The 18,158-nt window shown below is 35.9% G+C and overlaps 1 protein-coding gene across 1 annotated transcript in view; it reads right to left on the bottom strand.

Moving 5' to 3' along the window:
• The window catches only part of VPS13C (vacuolar protein sorting 13 homolog C (S. cerevisiae)), a gene marked incomplete at both ends in the record, with an annotated part of 66,924 nt that overhangs the window by 28,898 nt on the left and 19,868 nt on the right, over positions 1-18,158 (bottom strand). Inside the window, 19 exons of the mRNA XM_010081842.1 lie at positions 1,078-1,137; positions 2,005-2,084; positions 2,841-2,997; positions 5,012-5,145; positions 5,576-5,684; positions 6,513-6,660; positions 6,978-7,282; positions 8,038-8,205; positions 8,510-8,613; positions 9,907-10,023; positions 11,382-11,535; positions 13,287-13,346; positions 13,493-13,569; positions 14,008-14,161; positions 14,690-14,826; positions 15,797-15,872; positions 16,233-16,362; positions 16,581-16,698; positions 17,357-17,483. Coding sequence (XP_010080144.1) covers positions 1,078-1,137; positions 2,005-2,084; positions 2,841-2,997; positions 5,012-5,145; positions 5,576-5,684; positions 6,513-6,660; positions 6,978-7,282; positions 8,038-8,205; positions 8,510-8,613; positions 9,907-10,023; positions 11,382-11,535; positions 13,287-13,346; positions 13,493-13,569; positions 14,008-14,161; positions 14,690-14,826; positions 15,797-15,872; positions 16,233-16,362; positions 16,581-16,698; positions 17,357-17,483 — 2,415 coding nt within the window. The remainder of the gene's footprint in view (positions 1-1,077; positions 1,138-2,004; positions 2,085-2,840; positions 2,998-5,011; positions 5,146-5,575; positions 5,685-6,512; positions 6,661-6,977; positions 7,283-8,037; positions 8,206-8,509; positions 8,614-9,906; positions 10,024-11,381; positions 11,536-13,286; positions 13,347-13,492; positions 13,570-14,007; positions 14,162-14,689; positions 14,827-15,796; positions 15,873-16,232; positions 16,363-16,580; positions 16,699-17,356; positions 17,484-18,158) is intronic.

Here is an 18,158-nt window from a genome sequence, read left to right as displayed (position 1 = left end):
AGTAGCAGTCTATTGCATAACTGTCATAAAATTGAGAAAAAAGTGTCTTACTCAATTTCACAAGTATCTCACCCTTCTATTTCCTTCAATTAAACAACATACAAGCTCCAAAACAGATGGGGGAAGCTATGGAAGCTACAGAAGAACTGTGCCAATCTAAAAACTGATGCTTTGTGTGGTTACGCTTTTTTAGTAAGCTCTCTTAGTTCTGCTGCACTTCATTGTGGACCACCGAGCACTTTGGCTGACATCTTCAGAACCATGTACAGAGACATCCCAACAGGTCCAACACAACAAAACAACTGGATTCAAACTCTGCAGTCAGAACAGAAAGCACATGGATAGCAACTACTCTAGCCAGTATTACTTAGTGAAACCTAGCTAGCCAACTTTTCCTAGCCCAAAGCAACACTTGGTGAATGGTGGCTTTACTGACACATTAAGGGATGTCAGCTTTCTTGACTATAAAGTAGCCCAGCTGCTTCAAATTCCACATAGGACTGTCAAGAAGCAAGCTCTACCCGCCACTACTATTTTAAAGGAAACATTTTAAAAGCAAAATGACCTGCTTACTTCAGAAGCCACTGAAGCCATGAAAAACTATACATGAATAGTTGCTTTCAGGAGAAGTAGAAAAAGGACTGACTGAACACAAGACCTCTGAGAATGCTTGTCTGACTTTTCACCTCACATCTCAATTTTACTGTTATGAACCTTCAAGCTCTGAAACACAAGGCCTTCGTGTCACATGCTGCTAAGTGTATCACTCTGGAAATAAAACACATCCTACAAGCCTCAGTTAGAAATACCTCCTTCAAAATTTTAACTAGCTAAAAATGTACAGCTTATTGTTAAAAAAATTAATACAATAAATACTTCTGTAAAAAAAATCTTTGTTCCTTCTGGATGTCTCTTTGAAATAGCTAAATATAGAGCAGTAAGCTTTAATGATAAGCGTCAGGGGTTTGGGTTGGTTGGGGTTTTTTTTTCCTCTTCAATGAAAAGAAGTGGGCAAGCACTGTTACAGCCATTACTGTTCAGGAAGCTTTAAAAAAAAATAATACATCTAGTACTTACATTGATGTTTTGCTTGGTGCTTCTGTAAGTAGTAACAAAATCTGGTCCATCAGCATCAGCCTAAAGGAAGGAAAAAAACCCAAGCACATAGTCAGCGTCTATTGAATTAACCAAATTCATTAACTGAACTAACTGAATTTACCACACACACGGATTATTTCCATTGCAAAAGAAAACAAAGGAGAGTGATGAAGCCTGAAGAAACAAGTTCTCTAAATAAAGCACACGATCAAGGCAACCAGAATGGGGTACTTGCAATGCTCTGCTCAGTGACACTTTATTGCACATATTTTGTGAAAGTTAACTGGCCAGTTACAAAATTTTCTCTTATCTAGTATCTATTTAAACTTTCTTAAACTAAAATTTCTGCTTAGTACTTTGTCAGAACAAATTAACTTGTTTTTCTCTATAAAAATTATGTCCTCATAAATAGGAATATGAGTAGCTCACTGGTTCTACAACCTATGAGATTCCCAAGTATTCATGCAGTTCATGCAGTTTTTGAAGGGTGCTTCTTTAAAAAAAAAAAAGCTCAGGAACTCTAGCTACCAGCAAGTGACACCTCAGACGCTAGTTTTACCACCTGTGGAAAGTCACCTGTCACTTACATGGGCAAAGACTATCTCACCTATTAAGTTTCACAAAGGTACTAATCTGTACTGTTCACAGGGAAGAATGCATACAAACATTTGGATTCACCAGCGAATTCAGTAATTGTGCGAACTGCTGAAGCAAGCACTAAATGGAAGCAGTGGACAGTGAAATGAAATTATAAGTTCAAAAACAGGTATTTGGGAGAAGACCTAGATAAGTTTTAGATACAAATCCTATTGGTTTTAAAACAAGCAAAAAAAAAAATTTAACACAGGATAAGCATGGAAGCCCTATTTTACTCCCCATATAGCCTTAGTTAAAAGGTATTGAAACCTTAATGTATTCCATTTTCAGAAGATGTTCATCTGTCTCACTTGAAGAATTAATAATGCAAAGAGGATCTCCTTTTGCATCTGCAAATAAAGAAATAAAACAGTAAAGTATTTCCACTCAAGATTTACTCCACTATTGGAATGCCTCCATGCTAATTCTCAATTATATACTAATTACATACTACTGTTGCTGAAATAGTGAAAGTAAACATCTCTTTTCACTAAGAAGCTGCAGATTAAGCATTACATTGGGAAATGCTGTACGCATTTTTTTTAAATTCAACTACTAAAAATTAACTTATCTTGGTCCTGAAAGAAGATTCAAAATTGGAAAGTTATTTGCATTCCTATAATTAGCTTTGCATTCCCATCTTTAGGGTTTTATATTCAAAACTATACTTTCCTACTTTGAATACATGGCTGTTTCAGTTATTACTTCACTATCACTTGGAATTGTTACCTGACTAATCAGGGAAGCATGCTGGATTTCCAGTGCTGCCAGAACTGGTCATAAAGTACAGATTCAGCAGCTCATCAAAACACTCTGAACAGACGAACACTTCTCTGGAATGACCCTTCCTACCCAGAGTAGGCAACTAACTCAGATAAATTAACTGAAGCTAACTGCAGCAACAGGAGCAAAACTTGGTATTGGGTTAAACAGATTAATTGAATCTAAACTACACGGGACAGTGTCATTAAGTGAGTTTTGCATGTAACCTCCTGCCTTTTTTCCCCCCCCAAACCTATTATTACTATTTTTGACCACACAATGCTCTTGCTACAAAAGCTGACTGCACACACTCTGACTGCATGCCAGTTTTCAGGAAGACTTACCAGTTATCTCAACACATCTCAGAACAACTTTTTTCAGATACGCTGCTGCAGTCAATTCATGATTTTTAATTTTGGTTTCAGTTCCCAGCTGTAGCACAGTTAGAGTATGTAATGGATATCTCTCCTTCTGAACCTGCTTCATCAAGGTTATTACAACCTTGAATATGGAAAGGGAAAGAAGTTCACTATTTCAGTAAAGCTGTCCAGATACTATAGCATGCAGTTATAAATGGGCATTATCTCCACAGCTAAGCTTCAAAAGTAGTATTAATCTAGACATTTTGCCTTTTTACAAAGGGAACCTAAAACACCAGTTTGTTAAAGATTTCCCCCTCCCTCCTTTGTTCTTCTTGACCAAGCAACCCATCACTTCTTAACTCCTTCAACAACAAAACAAAAACCCCAAGTCTATTAATTTGGCTAGAATTGAATTTTGTTGGCCTAGCAGTACATCTTTACCTTGTCAAGCTATACTTTAGCTCTGTAACCACGAACTACACAGTGCTACCAACAGTCTGAATGTGGAAAAAACAGCTACTACAAATCCTACTGGTCTGGAAGGAAGGGCAGAAGAGAACAGACAGCAATATGAATCAATCTTTTGAGTATTTGATGCTAGGCAAATAAAAAAGGACAGAAATGTTTCAACATGACAATTCTTCATTTATAGAAGACTTTAAGCATTACACTGATTAGAATGTTGAAAATGAGAAAAAATGTGCTGCTAAATGTAGCTGAAAATCAAAGTAGAAGAATTAGATATAGTTATTAATGAACAATGTTGATTTTAATACAATTATTTCAGGAGGCATTCTTGGGAACTAAAAATAGTACCTCAACCTAACAATTTACCACACAAGGATTTTAAAGAATTCAAGTCTGTCACTACTTTGTCGGCGTTATTATGCGGCATACTCTTTGCACACTAACAAATCAGCATTTTATCATCAATCACCCAACATACACAGTCCACAGACAATGTGGGCACTACCTTAGTAAAAATTTCCATGTGAAGCACGTGTAAAACCGTATTAAACAAGGCAGAATTGTTCCTAAGAGGTATTTAATAAGACAACATGAAGCACTACAGGCTAGCCTGTAATATGCCTCAGTACTATCAGAAGAATTCTTCACAGCCAAGAACGCAAATCTGAAAGTTGGTGCCAAAGGTACTAGTGATCTGTGTTGGATAACTACACACTGTTTGCTCTCAGGAACCTCATCGGCCAATTGCAACTGTAATTCTGCAAAAACTGAGAAAACCCAAAACCTGGGATGGTATCAACCTGCTACCTGTCTACATTCCAGTTGTGGAACAAATACTTCTAATACCATTGAAACTAAGTTTTCTTATATGATTTCATATCACTCACACAGGACATGTTTTGTTGGTAGCTAGGGACAGAAGAAAGTTTCTAGTTTCTGAATGCAACACTCATTTGGCAACAAAATAGTTTTGGGTTTGCAGGTGGGTTTTTTCCTGTTTAAAAAACAGGAACACAGATTTTGTATGGACAAAAAAAAAAGATATTTAGTGAAACTAAATTTCGCAAAAAAAAAAACCAAACCACCACACCAAAAGAGCCCACAAACACCAGTTAAAGTAACCGGCATACTGAATCCATTTGGTCTGACTCTTTAAAAAAATGGAAGGCCATGCCGAGCTCTTCACATTTAAGTATCACAGACATCTTCAGACAAAAAAACATGCTTGGACAATTTCTTATGCATAGGTATCTTTGTTAACTGATTGCTTGTGCATTTTCCTAGTACTTCACCTACGATTTAACCCTCGGATTTAGTATCTCTAATGGAAAAATACTAGTTCTAGCTTACCTATTTCAGCCAGTTTGTTACTAAGGGATCACATGCAGCATTATGAAGGATTAAGGCTAGGTGAGTGCAGAACATCTAAAAGAAGTCTTGTTTTCCCCAGCAAATGTAATGTGCATGTTAAATATTCTATAAATATAATCTCATGTAACATAGACTGAAGAAAACAGCTAAAGAAACAGCTGAAGAATCTGGGTTCTGGGGGTTGTTTGTTTTCTTTTTGTTGGTATGTAGAGTCTCCTTTGAACACTTAAAAAGGACTTTATAGCCCACTACTTCTAAGAAACAGACTTGAGTAGCAGATTCAGGAACAAATCATTTTACAGATGGATACCTACCTTTCTGATTTCAAAATTAAGCAGCATATTGATTACATCTTCATTTAATGTTCTTTTTCTTTTTTCAAGCAGCATTCTTTCTGGAACACTCTTATCCTGCACCAAAACTGATTTCTCCGTTTCTTCGGTTTTACCTGAAGCATTCAATAAACTGGTTAACTTTTGAAATTGCCCTTATTTGTTTAGCCCAAGAAACATACCCAATTCTTGTATTCATTTAAATGGCTTACGTTCACCTAAGATAAGCTAGAAACATTTTCACAAACAGAGCCTCTAACTTCAGAGCAGGAAAATGAAGCAGAAACGTTCCAGCAACAAGAAAGCTCTGACATCCCAATATCTTACTAGTTCTGTGACAATTTAGCTAACACGACTACCAAACTGTTTCGCAATGTTTCCACTTTTTCAAGTACTAATGTATGAACACTGTCCTTGCAAAAGTAAAAAGTTTATTGCTTATACATCACCCTCTCAGATCTAAGCTAGCTTTCCAGATAATAAATGCTTTTTCATTATTCCTGAAAGTTAACACACTTAATATTCATAACCAATTCCATTTCTGACCTTCCTTTTGCAGTACTGATTTTGCATGAGTTTGTTTTTCTTCTGCTTCACCAAGGTTTTCTGTCAACACTTTTAGAACAACATTCAAATCCTCTTGACTTAACACAACCTACAAAATTGGAGATGACAGTTCTCAGGAAAAACACATTGTTCAAACTTATCACTAACTAGCAAAGCAGAACCATGTTTCCTAGCACGAAGAGTGCTTATCTACAGGTATTTTATCAGCATCATTGTCCCTTAAATAACACAATGTACTTCTTTTAACTGCTTACTGTTAACGGGTTAAGAGATTAAAGAAGGTTATGACTTCTAGAACTGTATCAATACCTATTGCAGCCTTTATTTAGTGTATCTATGCTTTTAATTCTTTCTTGTGAATGACATGCTTCTTCATGATATTTTAATTCTAATTTCACCCAAGATGCACTTGGTATTTTCTTTCACAGTATATAAATTGCCACAAAAACCAACTATCCTGAGGTCATTCAAGGGACACAGGAAGTTATGAAACTGGAGTTACTAAGGCAAATATTTGCATAAATATAAATTATATAAATTCCTCTCAAGAGCATTCTGTTTTTTATTAAAAAAAGCACTTAAAAAAAGACTCCCTCAGACAACTGGTCACAAAATCAGTTGATTTAAGTTGGTCTTGCCTTATGGTAGGCAATAAATAAGACTCCTTGATATCCCTTTCAGTTTTCCCTTTTCTCAGTTTAATAAATATACACAGCAGTTTGGGTGTTTTATATGACACTTTCAAACCTCTATATTCACACAGGTAGGTTAAACCTTGTTCACATCCCTGAAACTCACACCACAGTTACTACAAATTGTGCAATTTGTTGCACTTTTGTGTCTAGAAGTAACAAAGATTAGTTTTACATTAAGTTTTATGACAAGCTTATCACCACCTTCTTTTCCCAAGACTTACATTCACTGTATCCAGATGACCTGTGACCTCCAATACTGGCAATTTGTGAAACCAAGCTGCAGACAGATTTCGTTTCACAGACAGGCTTAAATTAATAGGGTGAAGTATCTGAATGTCTGGATGCAACAAACCTGTCTCCATAGTGATCCTTAAAACAAAGGGGAAAAAAAACTCAAAAAATACATGGTGGGGAAGTCAGAAGTTAAGTCACATGTTACATTTTCAAAGTAACATCTTAATCTCAAGTGTGGGATCTCTTTAGACTTAAATGGCTTCCTGAGCAGAACAGGAAGAACAGCAGAACAATTTTACTACTGATTTATTTGCCCATAAGATAACGGGTTAGTATTTTAACACCAAATATTTGACACTGTCACCAACCATGGTTTCTAAGCAGGTAGATTAAGATCCTAGAGTAGAATATTACCAGCTAGTTAAGGTATTATTTAGTAAAGTGCACTTTACCTAGACAGTTTCAGCTTTGTCAACTGCACATCCATTTTGTCAATGACCGGAGGGAGTGAACTGCCTTCTGGAGACACCAAGCTAAACTGGTTCTGAACCTTAATCAAGCCAAGATCTACTATTATAGCATTGGGGGAAATGGATGACTGAGGAATGACTATAACAGGTGCTTTCAAATTAATGTCCATTGCAAGCCGAAAACTCCTTTGAGCCAGGTCTTTTACACTGGTAGCAGCCTTTTCTGCAGCTTGGACTGTAGCAGCACTCAGTGCTTCCTTAGCTGTTTGAAAGTTGTTCAAGAAGGTCTAGAATAAGCAGTTGAAGAGAAAGGAGAAATGTCTGTAAGCAGTTTTTTTAATCTAAATTACTCTCGCATTTTACAACATCAACCACAACCAACATCAACCACCCATTATGCTGCCTACTGTGTCTAATTTTCTCTGGGGGAAAGACAACTGAGTGCCTTCTGTCAGGACCTCTAAACCCATCTCTACTTTTTCTTCCTTCATTAGCACAAGGCTCCTTTACCACATAAGCTTTCAGAGACATATTTTTTTAGAGCTCCTCTTTGCCCCAGTGAATACAAATTCCTATTAAAGCCAGTACCAAATGACAGAAAGCCCACTAGTGCTTTATTGAAAAAGCTAACACTGGGATACCTGACAAAGGTACAAATATTTACAGTAATTAGTTTGCAGTCCTCATAGCATCTAAGCTCGCAGAAAGTTTTTCCTCTAACATTAAGTCAAATATGTTTGCAATGAATTTGGGTTTTTACCAAAGTGGAGAGGGCAGCAAACATGAAACCCCCAAAATACCTTAACAGCACCAAGTTTTTCTCTGTTTTCAAAGCAGAGGGTGGGAAGTGACCCACTCGCACTGTGTTAGTTCTTTGAAATTCAAACTCGTTAAAGCTTAAAGTTTTTTAATAGTACACACAAAAAATTAAGCCTATCCTTTCTTTTTCAGAAACTTAAGCTAACACCTATACTGATGACACAAACAAGGAAGACAAATTTGAGAATGCAGCAGAAACATGAAAAGGAAAAAAAAGACTTACCAGAAGAGACATGAGAAATTTGTGAAGGTATACTATTTGAATACAGCCTACTTTCAAAGATACAGTACCGTCCACTTTTGACATGTCAGTGTAGGCCTCTCCCTCAGTGGCATGTGGATCTAATGCCAGATAGAAACTGAAAACTTCATCTCCCACTATAGACACAGCCTAGAAAGAGAGAAACAGTACCCACCAGCCATCAGCAGCTTCTCAAAAGGTACTTAACACAAAGAACTAAATATAGCATCAACATATCAGAGGTACAACTTAGATTTTTTTTTTAAATATTTTTGGACATTCATTCTTCTAATATGAAAACTATGCTTTATCATGTATCTTATTTGAAAAGAGGTACTAATGACAAATCAAATACTTTAAAGAGAGTGGAACAAGAACATGTATTACATTTCACTTTTATACACACACAACTAACCAAGAATCAAGTAAAACTTAAAATCTTGCAATTCAGTACTTTTTTATGAAGGGTCCTTGAATCAACATCTGTAACAACTATGTCTTTAAGTCGGGCAAAGAATACAGTGTGACTTGGCTGAAGGAGAAGAGACGAATCAAGACCTGTAAAGTATTAAGAGAGAAACAACAGTATAACAGAAGTAACACTCATTTCCGGGGGAGGGGGAGACACATGACAGCAGCAGGGGAAGTGAGATGTTGTAGAAGTTATACATGGCAACCAACAATTATTTTGTTAATAGTTTTCTGAATTCAACACAGGTTTAAAAAACCCACAAAAATACCTAAACACACTTGATTCTCTCCTCTGTTTTCAAACAAAATAAGTCAGTTACCACATCCCTTGCTGAAAGGACTATAAATGAGAGCCACTCGATTTGGAACAGAGCATCAGCATTTTAGTCCCCCTATATCCAAATCAGAATAATTACAAGTAATTCTTCAACTACTGTAACTTCTGCAAACTTAAAATCATTGTAAGTTCCAGAAAAAGAGACTTTTTGAATTTCATCAGTCAGACACAGAAGATAAGCATATCGTTTCGTTCAAACTCAAGTCCACACACTGACCTGTCTGTTATCAAGCTTTGGGAATGTGATCATACTACAGCTTTGAACAAAACAAAATTGAAAAATTTCTACTACAGATATTGTCTCCATATCAATCATCTCTGGAAAGACATGAGCTATTCATAGAAAAATATTCAAACAATAATCCGTCTCTTAACCAAGCTACTGAGTTAGTTTACTGAGATTTCCTACCAAAAGATGTTACTATACTGTATTTGAATACATCACTTTTGCACACAAAATCACGTATGAATACATCATATGATTAAGAGATGGGCACAAGCAAAAGACTTTGAGCTGTATTAGATATTCTCGTGTATCACACATTCTTAAATACTCATACTTAGAGAGAGTTTTGGCAACTACTAGGATGGCAGCTATAGGCAAATTTGGAAGTGAAACACACACAGCCCCCCAAATTAGAGGTAAAAAATATTCAAGAAAACAAAACCAAAACAAGAAATTCAAACCTTAGGAGTTCAAAACCAAAGAAAACAGTTTTAAGGGTTTTTATCCTAAATAATTCAGGTATAGCAGATAAATATCCAAAGTTTAGTACAACATGAAAAGCCACTCATAATCAAACTCCACCAAAACATGAACTGAATTGCCTGAAACATCAAGCTGTTCGATCTGGAGGCCAAAATATGACAACAGACTAGAAGACTGACTTTGAAAACAATATCACAAGCCATGTTTGTACAGATAAAAACAAAAAAGTCAGATGCTGAAAATATACACCTTAAATATATTTTAGTCCAATTATTAGCAGTTGTTTTTGTAACTAAACTACCAGATCTGTTACTACTAACAAAGAATTTAATACCTTGTATCTTGATCTCTGCGATGTTCTTTTTTTCATCACAAATATTTAAACAGAAAGCATCCAGCTTGGCAAAAAGCTTGAAGTCAAAGACATCCTTATCCTTGGAAGGTCTAGCCACTGGAAACGAGAGAGGGGGATTTTCAAGGTACATATAAATTCACATTGTCCCTTAAACTCCTGAGAGTACTTGAAGGTTGTTTTGGTCTAGGGGTGTTTTTTCGGCATTCAGATGACTTATTTTTGTTTCCTATAGTTTGTTTCATCACCACTATCACAATTAAGTCTGTACCATCCCATCTTAGAGCAGCAAGTCTTCTTCTGAAGGCAACTCTACTGATAGGAGTAAAACATATCACCATTTGCCTGTAATTCTATATCTAATATTACTCTCACCTAGTGACAACACTCTAGGGGAACAATTTTACTTTTTTTAAATGAAGGGTAATTGCTGAGTTAAGAGGAAATAAATTGCACCATGTACTTATTTTTAACATTAAGTTAATAACAAAATAGGTTCACAGTAGGTTTGCTTTTCTTTTCAGGTTATCTAATATTTCCTATTCCAAAATCCTAACGCAGGAAGCTTTCTATTGAACTTGAAGCTTATAAGAAATGGCAACCCTTGGAAGCCTACTTCAGGCAGGCAACAAACAGGTTTTACAAGAGCAAGTGTTCAGGTGGGGGGAGAAAAAGGTGAAGTCACGCACAAGTGTCAAAAACCATCTCTGAGGGAAGACCATCAGACCTCACTGATGGTCTGCACCTTCACTAACCAAGAATAGCAAAGTGTTCATCCAAGAGCTCAAACACTTACAGGCTTTGTTAAACCGCACACAGCAGCAGCTTCTTTTTCAGCCTGCAGATTCAAACCCGAGCCATTTAAATTATAAGTAATTCTGAACATTCTTTACTAGACACCTCATTTCCAGTTCACTTGATGCTTGACTTTTGCACTTAGTATTAAAGACAGCGCAGCTGTTCCCCTCAGAGCCTATTTTGATATAAACTTTTTTTGTTTGTTTCAGTGCTACAGGAACAGCAAGATTTTCATTAGGCTAACAAAGGACTTGACTACTCCTTTGAAGGTATATTTAAATTGCCTCAATCAATAACATAAGCATAGTTATCAACATACTATTTATTTCCTTTATTTTACTGTGAACACTAAGATCATGCTGCCCTTTTGAGTCTTTTAAGCTTGCAGAAATCTCATTTACTCAAATTCAAGTCTCTTTGTGAAATGACAATGAAACACAAAAACAGAAAGCTCACCTGAAAACGTCATTTATGATCATAATCATGGCTTCATTTATTGTTTTTTTTAAAATCAGTCCCCCAGCCTAGTGAGCCACAGTCACACGAGCTTTGATCTTTACCCCGCCCTACAAAGCTAAGCAGGTTTCTCTGGATTCAATCATCTTTCCAGCATGCAACACATCCTTTCAGGACCATAATTTTGACAAACACAACTGTACCTTTCTTTGATCTAGTGTCATCTTCTTGCTTTTCGTCTTTAGCTGGTGCGTCTCCACTACTTTCATTGCCTGATGGACTAACAGCTGTTAGAAAACTGACAGCAGACATAAGGGCCTCTGTATGCAGTAGAAGGTTCAATGATGAAAAAGCTACCTATTGAAAACATGAGACTCCATGTGATCAAAAAATAACTTAAGAAGTGTAAGAGTTGGACTGAGGTGCAAAACCACCCAATGGAATATAACAATTTCTTAGAAGCCAAAAAGCTGCATGTGTTACAAGCAATAGATCATAAAGGGAAAAAAGTCTTCTGTAAAGCAGAAAAACGGTAAGCTTAGGGAAAAAAAAATATTACCAACAACTCAACAGCTGTAACTGTTGACCTATAACTTCCTCAGTACAAAAGCAAAGTGATAGGAAATTAATTTAGAAACATTAAATTAGTAGAAAAACTCATTCTGGAAAACTGCATTAAATAAGCAGAAAACTGAATTAGATGACTGAGGTAAACCTGGAGTAACGTAGTCTAACCTAAACCAGGATTCAGTCTCGTCAAACAATAACGCTCCCTCAAACACAGACGTGCTCTTGACTGCTCCTGCAATAACACAGTACTGCATGAACAGGTACGTGGCGATGGCTACCATGTAGATACTTAGTATAAAGGCATTTCTCAAAAAATCCACTAAGGGGGTCCAAAAAGTAAGTTCCTGATGTGTAGTTTAGTAAAAGTTATCCACTTGAATGGGCTTGAAATTGGAAAAAAGAGCCCAAATGCAATCTTTCCAGGCACAGAAATCCCACTGAAGAGCGCAAGGCAACATCTGATGATGTACAGAAAGCTGACTCCTCCTTATATCAGCACTATCCCATAGCATGAAGTCACTCAACTCAGTAGGTATATCCACCTCAGTAGCATTGGACTAGTAGAACTCTCATCCCCTGCTGCAACTTCAGGAACCTTTTCTTGGCAAACAGACTCCAGTATTAACTAGACTTCCCTAATGAAATCTATAGATACTCTACAACTACTAGGTGGCAAGTGAAATATTTCACTCTTCACACCAAAAAATTGCAAGCAAAATAATGCCACAAAGGGAAGGAAGTACCTATCACAGAGAACTGACAGCCCTTTGTAGTTTACTTCCAGAATTCCTCCAGACACTTTTTCCTTAGATTGAAATCTCTGATTCAAAAATACACTGCTAGTACAATAGTTACAACTCAAGAAGTTAGGTACTTTCTCTCTAAAACCATTTCCCTATATTGCAATAATTTCTAAGAGATCAAATTGTCATTCTAGAGTCTATGACAAAAGTGATGGAGAGGAAAACGCAGTATCACAAGAAGCTCTCAGGTCATATTTCAGAGTGAAGAATTACAACATGCTCTCCTCCACCCTCCCTCCGCCACAAAAAGAACATAAAAGCATTCTAATACCAAAAAAAAAAAAAAAACAAAAAAAAAAAACACCACACAAAACTTATAAATGGTTTTAGACTTCTTAGTAAATTTAGTCAGAGATTGTGAACACCACATAATCGACACTAAGTTATTTGACAGGAAAGACTTCTAGATGCCACCACATTTTCCCATACTGGCCATTTGAACTTCATGATCTCATATGCATGAGAAGATGCATTCTTACATTATTTTGAAGTTTATCCACACAAGCTAGACAGTTTTTCATCCAAGTTAAACAGACTAAGATACTGTTCTTGTACTAAGTTGTATACAAACTTTCGAGTACCTTTTAACTCTTTAAATCTCCTTGCAAGCCTGGGGGTGGCTGGGGTAGGAGTGCGGGGGGGGAGGGGACAAGAAAGCTAAAAAACCATTATTGATTCCTCCCTTCTAAGCAAGCAAACCAAAGAAAATAAGCAATAAAATCTGGAAGCACTCACTTGAATCTTCTGTTCAGTGTTGTCAAAAACTGTCTGAAAGTGTGGCCCATTTCTATCAGCCTGAAATTAACAATTAACATTAAGGTTTTAAGTCCAACAGTTCTTCAGAAGATACAAAACAACCCAATAGCTCCTGAATAATAGGTTTAAGACTTTATAATACATAAAAGTGCTTCAAAAATACATTTTAAAGTCTTTATGTATACCTTGATATATTCCACCTTCAGAAGGTCTAAGCCAGGTTTATCCGAGGAACTAATTAGATGAATGGGTGCTTTTTTACCTGTAACATACCACAAGAAACATGCAAGAATTAGGGTAATTTCTGTTCTTTCAGTGAACCAAAGAAATTGTGCCTTGAAGACAGGGATTAACTTTCAATAGCATTTGTTAAAATACATTGCACCACCAAATGTGAGTCACTGGTTTCTCTTCGTTAAGGCCAAAATGGCAAGTCTGTACCCCTTCTCCACCAAAGGTTGCGCACTAAGCTCCTTATTTATCTCATAAGCATTATGGTGGGAGTCCAGAGCTTATCAACAGCATCCATGGGACAAGCACTGCCAACAGACAGTTGCATACTAATTATTGTAACTGGAAAACTAGAACAACATTTGGAGTTCAGTGAGCACAAGAGACAGGAGAGCCGCAGTTTGAGACTAACTGCTGTATACACACACACACACACACACAAGTATACTTCTCTTCCATTGTTTATTACCTCCAATTGCATAGTAATCCAAGCTTATTTTCTTTAAATAAGATACAGCTGCTAAATTATAGGTTCTGACAGTAGCTTCTGTCCCAAGATGCATCACATCAAATACAAGTATCGTTTCCTCTGTTTTCTTCTCTCTGGTGAGTTCTACCAAAACCTGGATGAACAAGAAATACTGAGTTATACCATCTTTTCACATGTAGTATTCTCACCATTCAAACCAACAGTGAAACAAGCACAAAATCAATGCCTTGCCTGCTTTACTGGAAGCACTATTTTTATAACAGAGTTAAAGTGTAAAAATAGAACAAAAAAGTGATTATTTGATGGTGAGAGATATAAATATCATAGAAATATTCTGGGAATTGTTCTTTGCAAGTGACCTGCCTGGGTATCTACTTTGTCTTCCAGTGCAAATTTTCCACCCCTCACCCCCAAATTATGACTTGGTACTGTTATTTTCTACCAAAAATAGTCCAATAAGGGTCTTTTCTGATGATTTTTTTAATACATACACACAGATAAGTATGGATATGTGTTTTATTTACATATATACCATATAGAAAAAAACTCATATGCATATAACACATAGAAATAACTCAAACATAGAAATATGTATGTATATACATGTGTATTTTTTTATATTCTTTATGTGGAAAGTAAAAATAGAATTAAAGAGACTTACCTCCTTAATTTCAAACTTCACCTGAAGATCTGTCAGTTCCTCTTCAGCAGGCTGCTTATTTATTTCTTCTCCTTTAATTAGTGATCCATCAGTTGGTTCAGAACTTTCCTCAAAATCAAAATACTCTTCTTCAGAGTCTGGAGAAGAAAAGTGACTTCCTCCTTAGCAAACCTTTTTCCAGAAACAGAGGTAAATATCCCACCTTCTCTTTCCCGTTCCAATAGGATTTTGAACTGTATGAGCAGTTTAATCTGACAGAGTCTACTTCTTAACTCTATACTGCTTTATTTTGGACAAAAAGTGAAGAAAATCAAAGTCCTATTAAGGAAAGCACTGGAGTTTAACTATATCATTAGACATTCAAGAACACATATAAGGAAAATAAAGTAAGCTCTAGGAAACAAGTTTCACAGGTTCCACTATAGGAAAGTTCTCCAGAACAGCCATAGAAGTAAATGTTCAAGTCCACAGTGTCAATACAGTATTTTGCTGTTTGTTATTCTAGTTCTGCATTTTCAGAGAAAGGAGAGCTTTGCTAATGCAAAAAACTCAGTGCAGTACACATGATGTGTGTAACAGCCTAACTTTGCCACACACTGACTGCTTAATCCACATCCTTTAGACATCTTACTCACCTTTTTCATGTGCCCACCACAAAGCATGTGTCCTGAAGTGGCAGCAGCAGCAGATTAGTGTTTCGCTAAATCTGTTTTTAGATTTAAGTTAATTCTGAAATAACAGGTTGCCCAATACTCTCTGCTAAAAAGACGTCTCATGACATCTGAACAATTAAATTGGTTTGCTAATGACATCCTAGTACAGTTGTTTTTAATAGTTCAATCATATTGGAAGAGGTTGCTTATGCATAATATTAACTAATTGCAAAAAGAGTGATTTTTTGGTTTTCAAAAACGCAAGTTTATAATTCTGAGGTAACATTAGCATCTTAACCACATCTTCTTATGCACTTGAAGTTAGAGATGATCGATCATACTCATCTCTCCTGTCCTTATAACATATTTTTAGATCTATAGCAGCCTGAAAATATTAGCCATTCCATAAGTTATAGCCCTCTACTTTTACAAAGGTGTATCTGTAGCTTCTTACCTGACGCTATTTCTGCTAACAACTGGGGTGTACTAAGCAACCCTTTACTAACAGGAATCGTGGGAATAGATGATACCTAAAGGGAGGGAAAAAGAAAAAAAAAGAAATCACTATTTTAAAGTTTGTATAACTTATTATGTTCAGTCATATTTTCTACTGATGATGCATGTTTCCCCTTGCCTCCCCCATATCACTTAGAAAGGTCAGTTTTGCCAATACTTTTATTGAAACCAGCAGAACAACATCAAAGGCTAAGCTAGCTTTGTTTGAATAAGCCCAGCCTGTTCTGATGGTAAGTCACTTTGAAGACACTTGGCCTAACTCAGCTCAGCAACAGATCTCTTACTTCAAGTGAAGACGACCACAGACATTAGAAGGAATTCACACTTCAGTGATGTTGGGTTTTTTATTTCAGGTTTCTTAGTGGTCAGCTTACCTTTGCGCTTGTAATTGACACAGATGACTTCTGAGGCAATGGAATGCTATCAATCAGATCAAAAATCGCCTTGATTTTCTGGTCAGAGAGTCTGACATGCACCAAAGGAAGTCCTCCTGACACTTTAAACCTTTTTTTAAAAAAATTGATTAAACTCCAGGACAAAAAGTACATACCAATTCTTGATTTAAATCTTACCAATACCTATACTCATATATAAAGATCACATTACAGTAAAGCTAATGATTCTACACTAAAAACAGGTCTTGGACTCAATTTAAACAGTATAGTTAGTAACCAGTGAAGGGGAGTAATTAAAAAGAAGGCCTTTCAACATTAATATATTACTTTGGCATCCTGGTATCTCTTTCCACCATCGATTTTGCCAACTGTACATGAATATCCATAGGCTGTAATATGTGCAAAGCTGACGGATGTTGAAAACGAGCCTTCTTCCAGCCTTCCCCTGCAAATGTTCAGTAAATTTAGATGAAACAACATTGCTCGGCAATTGCTTTAATTAAGGTATCATTAAAGTAATCAAATGGCATCATTAGGAAAGGATAAAGAACCCACTCACAAACTAGAGAAACCTAGAACAATTAGTGTAAAGTATTTTAAGACTTCTTGAATCCTTTTTCAATAGTTCTTCACACTATATTGCCTTAGCAGTCTTAAGCCCAATTCTACACTGAAAGATGTATCTGAACATAGAACCTTAAAAAAAATATAGCTAGATACATGGATAGATAATTATAAAACAGTAACCTAGCATTCTGTTGACTGCACAAGCTTAAGTACAAAAGAAGTATTAAGGAAAATTTCAGCTGTATTTTCCTGCATATGACAGAAAACATAATAGTTCTATACATTTACATTGCTTTCTGGCATCAAAATAAAGAGGTGACACACAAATCCAAATAAAAAGCAAGCAGCTGTTTGAAGAGAAAAGTTGGGGTTGTTTGGTTTTTTTCTACAGTTTAATACCAAACATGCATATTATAATCTATCTTTTAGTTAAATACTGGTTTTGGTTTGCCTTTTTTCTTTAAAAAATATATTTATTACAGGTAAGTAGCCTTCATCAATCTTTTGAGTAAATAGCAACTATGTTGTTTCGTTACCTTTTCTTCCAAAAAGAAGTTGCACATTTTTTATTTCCACATCAAACTTGTCATAAGCTTTGTCCATGATGTCCTCTAAAGATGAAAAGCCAGAAGCTTGACTACTGCCTTGATTTATGCTGTTCAGCTAAACACACAAAGTACAAGATAAAGTTAAGTCTAAAACATACATACGTGCTATTAATTCCAGTGAAGATGAAAAGGATGATTTCATGAGTTTATGATTGACATTTGGACTCTTAGATGTTAATTCATTTCAGACTTCACTTATCAAGAACATGTAGATTCTTTCTGTTACTTCTGTCAATTCACTTAATTCAAGCTATGCAAAAGAATTTTTCTCACTAGTTTACAAGCTTATTGACAGAGTACAACTAAAATAAATGTTTAATCAGTCAGCTAAAATAAAGTTAAATTATTGTAATCTTTCAATTTTATAGGACAAGGGAATCAAATTTCAAACTCCAAGAGAAAAAAAATATTTTTTATTAATAAAAGGCTATCATTTTACAAAAAAGGAAACAAAAGTTAATGTGTTTTACTGAAGAAAGGAAAGATATTAAACAATAAGGTATTACAATCAAAATTGCAAAATGAAAGTGTTTCCTGGGGAGACTAACTAGTACAACTACATCAAAGACCATTTAGCAGTTCTGAATATTGATCAAATTGCTGACCCAAATTTATTTGGTAAGGAATATATTAAGTTAAAACACATTCACACAGATGATCATCAAGGTATTTTCAGATGACAGCTATGTTAAGAGACAAGAATATTTTCCTCCTCTGAGCTTATAAGAGA

This window comes from Pterocles gutturalis, unplaced genomic scaffold, assembly GCF_000699245.1.
Source record: "Pterocles gutturalis isolate BGI_N339 unplaced genomic scaffold, ASM69924v1 scaffold2259, whole genome shotgun sequence".
NCBI lineage: Eukaryota > Metazoa > Chordata > Aves > Pterocliformes > Pteroclidae > Pterocles > Pterocles gutturalis.
Note: the sequence above shows the minus strand (reverse complement) of the source record. Positions and strands in the feature narration are given on the sequence as shown.